Below are 12,550 nucleotides of genomic sequence, written 5' to 3'. Positions count from 1 at the left end.
TACATATATCCATTCTCCCTCAAATTCCCCCTCCCATCCAGGCTGCCACTTAACAGTGGCAGAGTTCCATGTGGTATTCAGTAGGTCCTTGCTGGTTATCCATTTAAATATGGTTGTGTGTACATGTCCATCCCAAATTCCCTAACTGTCCCTTTTCCTCATTCTTCCCCCAGCCCCAACAGCAACCATACGCTTGTTCTTGAAGTCTGTTTGTTTTGTGAGTTCATGTATACCATTTCTTTTTCGACTCCACATATAAGGGATGTCAGACAACGTCCCTCCTCCTCTGGCTGGCCGACTTCACTCAGTATGGCACTCTCTAGGCCCATCCATGTTGCTGCAAATGGCATTTTCCATTCTCTTTAATCACTGAGTGATATTCCGTGTATATACATACGTTCCACATCTCCTCTGTCCGTTCCTCTGCCGATGGCCGTTTAGCTTGCTTCCATGTCTTAGCTATTGTAAGCAGTGCTGCAAGGAGCACCAGGTGCATGTATCCTTTCGGATCGTGTTTTTCTTCAGGTACATACCCAGGAGTGGGATTGCAGGGTTATTTGGTAACTCAGTTTTTATCTTTCTAAGGAACCTCCACACTGTTTTTCATAGTTACTGTACCAGTTTATATTCTCACCAGCAGTGTAGGAGGGGGAACACTATATTTTGATTGTTAAAATTCAAGGCCTGGAGTTCTCCTTTGTGATTTTGTAAGGATTATTGAAAATCTTAAAAGTAATGAATATTAATAAACGAGGACAGTACCAGCATATGAAAGAACATAAAAAATACTGAACAACATTTTTATCATTCCCCAAAATGCAACAGTGTGTTATCCAAGGGTAGATTCACTAGGGTTGAATTTCCAAAGTAAAATATGCAATAAAGCTTCTTTGTATCCTAACCACTGTGGGAGATAAGATAAACCAGTCATAAAAATGCTCTCATTAAATTAGAAGACCAAGACAAGATTTGGTGTGTTATATGACCTGTGTTTTTAAAATGAGTTGGTTTGCATATATCATAAATGTATCATGTTTTAACATAGTTTTATATTTCTAACCATCATTTATTGCAGAAGAGTGGAATTATAGCTGGTATTTTGCTGTATACTTTTCTGTATTTTCTTGAGTTTTCAGTAATGAAGATATATATATATATTCTTATTCTATATATATTGAGAAAGAGTATTGTTTTCCTCTACAAGAAAGGCTAAGGGAGAGAAAAGTAAATCAGACCTAGATTGATTCTCAAGGAATTAATGTGAAGCTTCTTGAACACAAGATTAATACATGAAGATAACATCTGTATTAGACTGACAATTGTTAACTGCTGTAAGAAAAATATAAATGGTTTTGCGAGTTCAAGAGAAACTTTTTCTTAATGTAGGAAATTAGGTGACTTTACTGATAATGGGGTTTAGGATTGATGGATATGGTAGTACTTTTCACATTTGTGAGTTTGATGGGGTTGGAAGTGTGTTAAAGGTATTAGAGGTAGAGCAAAGAAGTAGAAAAGGGAAACCTCTAAATAGTTCCTTTTCTCCTCCAACTTCATTGAGATAGTAGTAACACTTAACAGTGTATAACTTTAAGGTGTACACCCTGTTGATTTTGATATGCTTACATACTACAAAATGATTACCATAGTAGTGTTATTTAACAGCTCCGTTACCTCATGTAATAATTACCCTTTCTGTGATGAGAACATTTAAGATCTGTTCTTGGCAACATTCAAATATATGAGAGTGTGTGTGTACATAAGCTGTATTATTAGGTTTAATTGCGATGTTGTGCGTTAGATCCGCAGAACCTATTCATTTTAGAACTGGGAGTTTGTACTGTTTGACCAGCATCTCCCTGTTCCCCCCACCCCCAAGACCCTGGCAACCACCATTTCATGCCCTGGTTTTAGGAGTTTGGGTTTTTTAGATTTCGCATATAAGTGACAATCATAAAGTCCTCCCCCTTTTCTGACTTACTTTCCTCCGCATGATGCCTTCATGGCCGGCCGTGTTGTCGCAAGTGGCAGGACTTCTGTGTGCACGAGTGTATGTGTGTGTCATGTGTCTGACTTAAGTCTTATAATTTTCAATGTACAGATCTATCATAGCCTTGGTGAAATTTATTCCTAGGGTTGTTTTTTTTTTAAATCATTTTGATAATCTTATGAATTAGGATTGTTTCAATTTTTTTTTCAGATATTTTGTTCCTAGTGGATAGCAGTCAAACTGACTTCTTTATGTTGATTTTGTATCCTGCAACTTTATTGAATCCATTGATCAGTTCTAATAGTTTTTTTGGTGGAATCTTTAGTATTTTCTACATATAAGATCTTGTCATCTGCAAATAAAGCCAGTTTTATTTTTTTTCCTGACTTCCTAAATAAATCTTTCATCCTGGGGTATAGGATTTAAAAGAAATACCTTGTAAGGGTAGGTTGTTCCCAGAGACCCTTCAGTATCTGAATAAGCAGGCTGGAGTTCATTCAGAAGACAGTCAACTCTCAGCAATGTTAGAAAGAAGTTTATACTAGCAGAAAGATGTGTGATAGATGAAAGGAGATTTGGGACACTAAGATTAATAGGATTTGAATTAGGATAGTGGTTGTGGGGATTTTCAGGACACTTTACTCAGTCATTTTAAATGATATGTAATAGTAGATATCTCAGTACTAGTGCCCTTAATTAGCAGAAAGTATGGTGGAGACTGGGAAAGACTTGAAGGCAGGAGGAGAAGGGGACAACAGAGGATGAGATGGTTGGATGGCATCACTGACTTGATGGACATGAGTTTGAGCAAGCTCTGGGAGTTGGTGATGGACAGGGAAGCCCAGCGTGCTGCAGTCTGCGGGGTTGCAAAGAGTTGGACACATCTGAGCTACTGAACTGACTTATGGTGAATTAAGGGCTTCTCAGGTGGCTCAGTGGTAAAGAATCTGTCTGCCAAGCAGGAGACACGGGAAGATCCACTGGAGAATGAAATGACAATCCACTCCTGTATTCTTGCCTGGGAAATCCCGTGGACAGAGGAGCCTGGTGGGCTATGGTCCATAGGATCGCAAAGAGTTGGACATGACTGAGCAACCAAACAACAGTGATGAATTAACAGAGGCATAAGATCATCTAAGCTCTGACTTGAGATACTTTGAGCTCTAACTTAGATCTGACAACAGCACCTCCCATTATGAACCTTTATAAAGTTGGCATTGGCAGATTTCGTAACTTAAAACTAGGTCAAGTCCTTTAACTAAGGTGGTTGATAAAATTTGCGTGGCTTCTCAGTGTGATCAATTTCCCCTCCATTTCTCTCTTCCCTTCCTTCAGTAAACAGTTATGGATCACATCTTACAGTCTGTCCTAAAGATAGACTTTAGAAAGATGAAAGTGCAATAATTGTTTTATTGTAACAGAACATGCTATAAAAGTATCTATTTCAAGACTAGATAGATTTTTTTGAGGAAGTTATGTTTGGGCTGAAAACTAAAGGGTGAACTAGTACTCTTGCCTGGAAAAATCCCATGGATGAAGGAGCCTGGTGGGCTGCAGTCCATGGGGTCGCTAGGAGTCAGACATGACTGAGCGACTTTACTTTCACTTTTCCTGTCATGCATTGGAGAAGGAAATGGCAACCCACTCCAGTGTTCTTGCCTGGAGAATCCCAGGGACAGGGGAGCCTGGTGGGCTGCCGTCTATGGGGTCGCACAGAGTCAGACACGACTGAAGCGACTTAGCAGCAGCAGCAGCAGGAGCAAGGCACATAATGAGTGGAAGCAAAAACATCTCACTCAGAGGACACTCCCTGTGCAAAGGCCCCAGAGCAGGACAGGACTTCTTTTCTTTATTCTTGTTCTTTCTCTTAAGGCTCTATCAGACAACACTGCTAAGACCACATCTAGAGTGTCTGGGACAGTGTTAAACACTGCATGTTAGCTTTATGCTCTGCTTTCTCTGTGATGTTCTTTCTTGTGTTGAAGTCAGACCCTTTTCTCTCGTCTTCAGTCTCGTCCTCTTGTTCCTTCCAGTATTCTTCTGGCACATTCTGGAATGAAATGTGCAACTGGGGAAGTGTTCACAAATATTTTTGTAAATGTATATAATAATATCAGATAAATACACTGTGTTGTATTTTGTCTTCCCAGTGATGGTGGTCAACCTGATTGTTTCCCCTGTGTATGCTGTGTTGTGCTTAGTCATTTCATTTGTGTCCAATTCTTTGCAGCCTCCATGGACTGTAGCCCATGAGGTTCCTCTGTCCATGGGGATTCTCCAAGCAAGAATACTGGAGTGGGTTGCCATTCCCTTCTCCAGGGGATCCTCTCAACCCAGGGATCACAGGTCTCCCACATTGCAGGTGGATTCTTTACTGTCTTGAACCACCAGGGAAGCCCATGAATACTGGAGTGGGTAGCCTATCCCTTCTCTAGGGGATCTTCCTAACCCAGGAATCAAACTGGGGTCTCCTGCATTGCAGGCGGATTCTTTACCAGCTGAGCTACCAGGGAAACCCTCCGCCGGTGTATAGATTCAAGTAAAGCTTAACATGTGTTACTGTTTAAAATACACCAAGTTTATTAAGACTCACTATCAGTGCCACTACTTATCTAGTCATCTTTATAGGTTTTCTGTCCTTTATTCAATGCATATTTCTTTTGTATATACTTGAAATTGAATCATAAAGCTTACATAATACTTTCTTCACCCTACATCACTGTCTCTGCATTCTCTGAATGTCAGTAAGAACTGTTCTAAAGCATTAATGACTACATTGTTCTTTTGTATAAGATTATTTGCCCATTCCTCTTTTGAGAACATTTTTCACTATTGTAAGTAGTCATCATAATTCACATCTTTACCTCCTAGCATATTTGTTTTTCAGATTATTTACTTAGGATCATTTCTCAGAAGTGGATCATATGTCATTATTACCATTTTTAAGGCCCCTGATGCATAAAGACAAAAATTTTGTGTGTTGATAGATGATACCTCTTTCATGGCTCACAGTAGCAAAGATTGGACTAAAACCCAGGCCTCCTGAGTTCTAGTATTTTAGTCCCATACTTCTTTTGCTACATATTATGATAAAAGGGTGGTATTTCTTTGTTTAGAGAAAATGACTTCATTTTAGTCAAGTTCATTCACCTCCCAGGAAAGAAGTGTTGTGGGTCATTTAAATAAATTAACACTGTTTAGATAATTCATTTTATGTTTTTAAGATTGCAGCTTAAGTCCAGGGAGAGATGGTACAAACAAGTACAGAAAGTTAAATAATGACATGAAATGTTAAATAACTATATTCAGAGTTTCTGTAGAGAATTATATCAGTTTTATTCTTAACCCTTTGAGCAGCTCAGTAATTACAAACACAAAGATGAGTAAGAGTCTACTTTAAACTTGCTTAGCATTTCTTTCTCTAACCTCGTCTCTTGCGGTTCAAACCTAGATTACAAGCTAAGCAGTATAACCAATATTAGTAACATTTTAATACTTCTGAAATGATTTTCATGTACATCTTCGTGTGAGCCTCACAGAACAACTCTGAGAGTAATTAGGGTGGTGAAACTTCAGTTCAGGGTGTGAGTGTGGTTGTCATGGATTTGGAAATTACATCCTGATTTCAGATTTTCTGTTGGTTCCCTTACACCATTTCTGCCTCTGCTTCCATGATCACTCTTTTTTAAAAATTGAGATAAGCTATAATGTTTCATTAAGTTTAAGGTGTTGGAACTATTGATTTGATATATTTATATATTCAATATAGGGCTTTCCTGATGGCTCAGATGGTACAGAATCTGCCTTCTATGCAGGAGACTTGGGTACGATCCCTGGGTCAGGAAAATCCCTTGGACTAGGGAATGACAACCCACTCCAGTATTCTTTCCTGGGGAATTCTATGGACAGAGAAGCCTAGTGGGCTACAGTCCATGGGATCTCAAAGAATCAGACACGAATGAGCAACTGACACTTCACTTTCACTTTCTTTTTCATGTATTCAATTCAGCCTCCATGATCTCTCAACCTTTAATATCTGAACCACCAAAACAACTTAAAATTTCTCCAGAATTTCTCTTTCTTGAATTTTCCCTCTCTCTTTCTCTGCTATTACTCTTCCGTAACATTTCAGCCAGAGTAAATTTGCTATCTTCTCAGGGGGCATATCACTTCTTTTTATGACTTTGCCTTTAGGACTAAAATTTTGGATTATAGCAGTCTCCCAACCTTTGTTCCTCCTCTTTGTTCTTTAACAGATCAGATTCAGGGCTTTATTCTAATTTGCCTTCCTTAATAAGCCAAAATGGATCTCATGTATAAAGAAGGGATTTTAGAGCTAGCTCACCCACTGTGTGCGTGCGCGTGCTCAGTCGTGTTCGACTTTTGCAACCACATGGATTGCAGCCCGCCAGGCTCCTCTGTCCATGGGATTTCCCAGGCAAGAATACTGGAGTGGGCTGCCATTTCCTTCTCCAGTTCCCCCACTTCTGTCCCCCAAATTTCAGGAGATGTCAGTTCTCGTGCCGGTTCATACTCCCTCTCTCCCACAAGTTACTTAGCATCTTCTGTAACAGTGGGATCATATTTAGTTAATGATACTTAGACTGTTAGTTTGACTTGCTCAGCCATATTTTCCTCCTTACTAGACATGGTCTTGAAGTCTGTCTCTGGAGAGTGTAGAGAAAGGGCAGATGTTGGAAGGTTTAATAATTACTGTGATGCCCTTTTACTCCTTGCTGTTCTGGCTCTGGGGATAGACAGCTGGGTTCTCACTGTTCTTGTTTGTCCCATCCTCCTTGTGCATTTGATTTTCCTCCTACTACTTCAGCTAGAGGACGTGAAGCCAGAGTGGTGGTTTTCCGTTTTCCATTTCTAGCAGTAATGGAAACAAAACTCAGAACAGGTAAAAATCACTATTTTAGTTAAATTTAAAATGATTTCCTTTGAGGTGCAGTTTGAAGTAGAAGAATCTTCATCTGTTTTCACTTCACAATGATAATTATTAATATTATACTTGATATCTGTTTCTACTAATATACATAGAAGCCTGTTATGATAACAGCAAATTTATATCAGTGATGTAATGAAGTTAATGAAAATTATTTTTTAAATTGGGATTACTTTTTTCTAATACAAGTGAATCTAGTTCTGAATTGCAGCTGCACAAAGTGTGTTTTGAAGCACAGTAACCCAGGTGGAAACAAACATGCTGTTTGTTTGTTTGTTTTAATTATAATAATTACTTTATCCTGTCTATTAAATAGATTGTACATAGGAAAAACAGGAAAAATTAGAGATGAGTTTATTGTTTTAATTAAGCATTAACTGGTTTTGGGTAAGTTATATTTAGCATCCCAGTTAGAATTCTTTTCTCCATGTTTTTGTTACATTTTCTTTTCTTTTTTTTTTTGTTTTTTGCTTTCAACTTACAGTGTTTAAAATTCAATAAGATGTTAAGAGATAAGCCAGAAATGTAGACTGTTACAGAAGCCTAGGAGATTTAGTTAATCTGACCTAGATGTTCTTTTGATGATTGAGATTCATTTGGGAAAACAATCCTTAATTTCATAATGAAGCATAGGAATATCTGCCATATAAGTCAGTTGTCCTGCCAGTGACAGGCAGATTAATCGGCCACAAAAAGGAAGAGTTTACCTTGAAAGTTGTGCTATTTAGATCATTGCTATTTGGATGAGCAGTAATATTGAAAGTTGTAAGTGAATGTAGCCCTTACATTTTGCCATGTTCTAAAGAGGATTATCTAGTGTTTTTTTCAAGGGCTTTCTGTGTACATTTGATGTTGGCTTCATTTTCATTGTAATGCACGTGAAACAGAACAGATAATGTGAGAACATCCTTGAGTAGAAATTGGATGCGAAAGTAAATATTAGTGCTATTTGAGAATATATATATATATCTCAGCAGTTAATTTATTCCACATTTATTTCTTGTAACCCAGAATCTGGGTACTTGCACGGTTAGAATGAGAACACTTAATTTACAAACTTCTATACCAGTCTTTTTCTTGTTCTACCAAAGCCCTGAGATGTTGGTTCTTGCATCAGCTTTTAATTTAACATTGTACGATATTATTTTAAGAAATAAAACATAATGAGAACTTAGAAATGAGAGATCAGATTTGAGGATTGCTTGGTGTAGTCTACAAAACTGAGTGAAGAAAGCAGTAAAGGTGTGTCCTCTGGACTGGAGCTGCCCGGGTGCGTTGTTTTCTTGTCATAATGCTGTGATCATGTATTAAATAATGTAGTGTTTCCATAGGGAAGCCCTCGTAGATGGTGAAGATGCTGTAGGTAGAGGGACAGGTCCTTGAGACTAAATATGAAGCGATTTGTCTTTTATTCAGTGTCCAAAATTGTAAAATAATTGTTTTGAAACCAGAATTATTGACTAATTATTAGTTATTCCTAATTTGAGGCTATAACATACATCTCAATTATTGAAATAAGCTAAGACTATGAGCTGAGTACTTGGATTGTTTTTAGTACCTAGCTCTTGAAACATTTAGTTTTCGATGCTAGGCAAGCATGTGTGGTAATCAGAATACTTTCATCACTAAGTTTTACAAGGCATGTCTCTTTAAAAGCCATTGGTTTATCATTGTGATAATTATTAAGTCTATGTAATGTATTAATTTTTGCTTTCTGAGTCTATTGGGATCTCTGTAAAGTGTGTGTATGTGTGTCTAATTTGATATATTTTGGAGTTGATTTAGTCCATCATTTCAAGGTTTCTTTCTCTTTCAGCTACAGAATGCTTAGCTGTTTTTAATAATTATAGATTTATGGAATTCAAATTGACCTACAGAGTAGCATTTTGAAATAACCCGAATCTTCTAGACATTGGTTAAGTATAGGTTGTTCTAATCCTAAAGGTCCTTGATAACTGCGGGATTAAGTTATAGATTTCTTTTAGTATATACATTTGGGAAGGAGGCAGCCAGGATCATTGGAAGGAAAACTATCCTTGAGGGGAAATTAACATTTGGCTAAAGCCTTACCTTGTGTGCTGTATGATTGATTGTTTTATTTTACAGACTCCAGGCATTAGAGCTCGGCCTACAAGACTTCAGTGGTTCTGTGATAGATGTATTGCAAATAATCAGGTTTGTGTTTAATTTCTGGTCTCCCTCACCCAAAACTGTGAGTAGAAAGCAAGTGTCCTCCATGTCCTGTGAACATTTGGGGATTTCATGAGATGCAGCTTTGGTTACCTTGGTTGTTTTCCAAATAAGCAATCACTTAATTCTGGTTCCTGAGGTCTACAGAATCCCTATAAATAATAACATGGGCTCTGAAAATTTCAGCTGGCTTCATTCTGCTTGTTGGTTTGAGCAGGGCTCATGTTCCCTTGGCAGCTGAAATCTGCTTCAGTCGTTAGTGGCCAGAGGAGATGCTTGAGGGGAGCCCAGTGGAGTTTCTACTTTACTCCAGCCCAGATGCCTCTCACATCGTGCCAAGAAAAAGCCACAGGGAAAGAGGAGTATGAAGTTGGGGTGGAAGAATATTCCTGTTAACAGATATAGATGTACTCACTGAGTCCTCCACCCTCAGTATCTTTGAATTTTCCAAAATGCTCCTCCGTGGAGGTTTTCTCAACTAGAGAATCATTCATATGTATTCTTGTCTCCAAAGAATGCTTTAGCTCTTTAGTTTGAAATTGTTTTTAATTGTGATAAAATACATACAGCATCACATTTATCATTTTAATTATTCTTAGCATATACAGTTAGTGGCATTAGGTACAGTTGCATTCTTGTGTTCAGTCCTTCAACCTTTGAAGTAAAGTTAGCCTGCCCTTTGGGTAAAGCTGATTTGAAGGATTATTCAACTGTGACTTGTCAACTATAAAAATATATCCTTTATACAATCTGGATCCCTCTGTTAATCTTATTTTTAAGGTTGAAACTCTAGAAAAATTAGTGGAGCTGACACAGAAGCTATTTGAATGTGATAGAGACCAGCTATACTACAGTCTGCTAAAACTATATAGTAAGTAATATGACTCTTTCTCATGCTTTTATTTTGAGACATTTATTCTGTGGAAAGCAGTGCCTGGAAAGGAACATTAGGCCCTGAGGAAGCTCCTGGGGGTTGTCACTTGTCTTCCACAGAGGCTCAATGAGAGGCCAAATTGAATTTATATCACAAAATGTTGTGTTGTTTCACTAGACATCCTACAGTCTTCCCTGACATTCTTCCTGCAATAATGAGAAAGTGAGAAAATTCTTCATCAGAGCCACAGAATTTAATGGGAGTTTTTGAGGAGAAACTATTCTTTTTTTCTTTTAAATTCTTTAGTAAATTGATCAGTCAGTTCTATAAGTAATCATTGACATATTCATGTGTCTAGATATTTTTCCAGAAAAATGCATATTTATATACAGACTCATTGTAAACAATTACTTTTCAAAATGTGATTGTATTGTAAGATAGTTTTGACTCAGTTCTATATTACCAAGCTTTTTTTGCACTTTATCACCCACCAATGACTATATTGAACAGATACATTAGAATTTACTCTAGTCTCCTACTGCTAAACGTGTGAATAGGTTTTAGTTTTCCATCCTATAAAACACTACATTAGTTATCTTTATACCTTAATCTTTGTTCACAACCTTAATTGTTTCCCTAAGCTGAATTTGTATTTGCGCTAAGGGTTAAAAGTGATTTCTGAAACTTGTGGTCTCTGTTGTTAAACAGTTCTCTAGTACGTTTATGCAAGTTTACACATCTGGAACTGTGCAGTCTCTTAAGGTATTTTGTAGAGAGGAACAGTGGAACAGTCGGTGACCTTTCTTCCTTCCTTTCGTACATAAGATATTTGATCTCGATATATTCTTCTTTTTCCTTTACCAAACATAGCAGTGAATAAGTTGATTCATTTGTCTTTTTGAACTTGTATTTATTATCCTTGGAAGCTTTGTCTTACATCTTGATGGTATGTATTAAATATGCTATAAATTTTACATTTCATTCATCGGTTACATTGACATACAGTTCACATGTAATTCTTAGAACTTTTCACTTGAATGATGATCAAATTCTGGCACCCAGTGCTAAGGTTGTTGTTGAATGTATAGAATTTTAAAACTTGGGTTTTAGGCATTTAATCCTTAATTAGTGGATTATTACCTGTACTAAAGTGCTAATTCTCCCCACTCCCCCTGCTTTTTCTTACTTTGAGAGAATTCTTTCTTTCTTAAGTTCTAATTTTTTGCAAACTAAAAATACAGAAGTGATACATCTAAATGGGTTTTCAATCTTTAAAGTCATCCCCGTAGAAGACTTTCATTCAGAAATATCTCTGAAGTCCACAGTGCTAGCATTGAGGTCGGCACTGCAGATAGAAAATGGTGTTCTTCAAAAGAGTTAGACCTGAACCAGGACTGACAATACCTTGGGGTGAAAGAACAGCTGCAAGGATACATGAGGTACATCCAAGGAAGGATGAGAGGCAGCCAGCTTTACAGACTTTTTCCTTCTGGAGCTGACCTTTTGCTATTGTTTTTCTAAAAAGGAAGAAAAGGAAAAACAAGTTTTAAGTTCATCTTAAAATTTCCTTTAGGGATAAGCAGGAACTCTTACAAATAAACTGAGGTTTATTACCATTTTCTTTAATCTCCTCTGTCTATTCTGATGGACACCGCCTCCCAGCTCTGTATTTGAGCCAGTAGTCTGAGAAACTCTCCTCTGCTCAGCCGAGGAACCTCTGAGGGTAAGATAGCATGCCAGCAGCCTCTCATGGGACTGGAAGCCAGAGGAATCACCATAGGGAAGTATATACTTTTTAACCCAGTTTCTGTCATGTTATGAATCAATAATGTGGTTGTGGTAACCCTCAACCTTCCCTTTCTGAAGAAAAAGCAAGCTGTTTCCTCCTGCGTGTGCCCCGCCCCGCCCCGCCCCCCGCCGCCGCCCTTTTTGCCCTCTAACTTGGGCCACTACTTAAATACGTTGAATAATTTATAAAGCACAATTTATTTGAAAAGGAACATGTAGTATGGAATGATATACGGAATGTGGCCCTGTAACACATGAAAAGTCCAGACTGGATTTCTGAGAAAATAGTTTGTTCAGTGTATTGGAATTTTTTATGAACTCAATCTTTTTCATAATATAATTTTAGCCCTTGAAGGGAGTTCATTTAATTATTTCGGGCTATTTGTTAAAGGGCAGTTTTGCTTGTTTATTTTAAAACAGTGCCTTTCACACACACATACACACTTACTTTGTTGTGAATTACAGCATACTGCAGAAGCATGCACAAGACAGAGATACACTGCTCCATGGTTTTGTGACACCCAGCCTCCATATAGCTATGATGGAGAGTAAGGAATAAAAAACGTAACTCTTTTCATTCCTTTAAATACTAGCTCTACTAAACCAGCTTTCCTTTTCTACTTAATAATATGATGTTCATAGGTGATCTGTTATAGGAATCTGCCATAATTCAAACTTTAGTTCTCTCCTTTCTAATATATTTTGACTTTACTGTGATAGTCTCGTGAAATTAGCTCCTAAGCCCTGCAACAAACATTACGTG

The 12,550-nt window shown here is 37.7% G+C and overlaps 1 protein-coding gene across 2 annotated transcripts in view; it reads left to right on the top strand.

The window, feature by feature from the left end:
* LRPPRC (leucine rich pentatricopeptide repeat containing) overlaps window positions 1–12,550 on the top strand; it is a 102,650-nt gene that overhangs the window by 59,798 nt on the left and 30,302 nt on the right. For both annotated transcript variants that reach the window (XR_005718397.1, XM_040224716.1), the window contains exons 26-27: window positions 9,042–9,110; window positions 9,906–9,996. Coding sequence is in view for 1 of the 2 variants with exons in the window: in XM_040224716.1 (XP_040080650.1) it covers window positions 9,042–9,110; window positions 9,906–9,996 (160 nt within the window). In the remaining variant the exon portion in view is untranslated. The remainder of the gene's footprint in view (window positions 1–9,041; window positions 9,111–9,905; window positions 9,997–12,550) is intronic.

The sequence above is a fragment of the Oryx dammah genome, unplaced genomic scaffold (genome assembly GCF_014754425.2).
Source record: "Oryx dammah isolate SB20612 unplaced genomic scaffold, SCBI_Odam_1.1 HiC_scaffold_25, whole genome shotgun sequence".
NCBI lineage: Eukaryota > Metazoa > Chordata > Mammalia > Artiodactyla > Bovidae > Oryx > Oryx dammah.
Note: the sequence above shows the minus strand (reverse complement) of the source record. Positions and strands in the feature narration are given on the sequence as shown.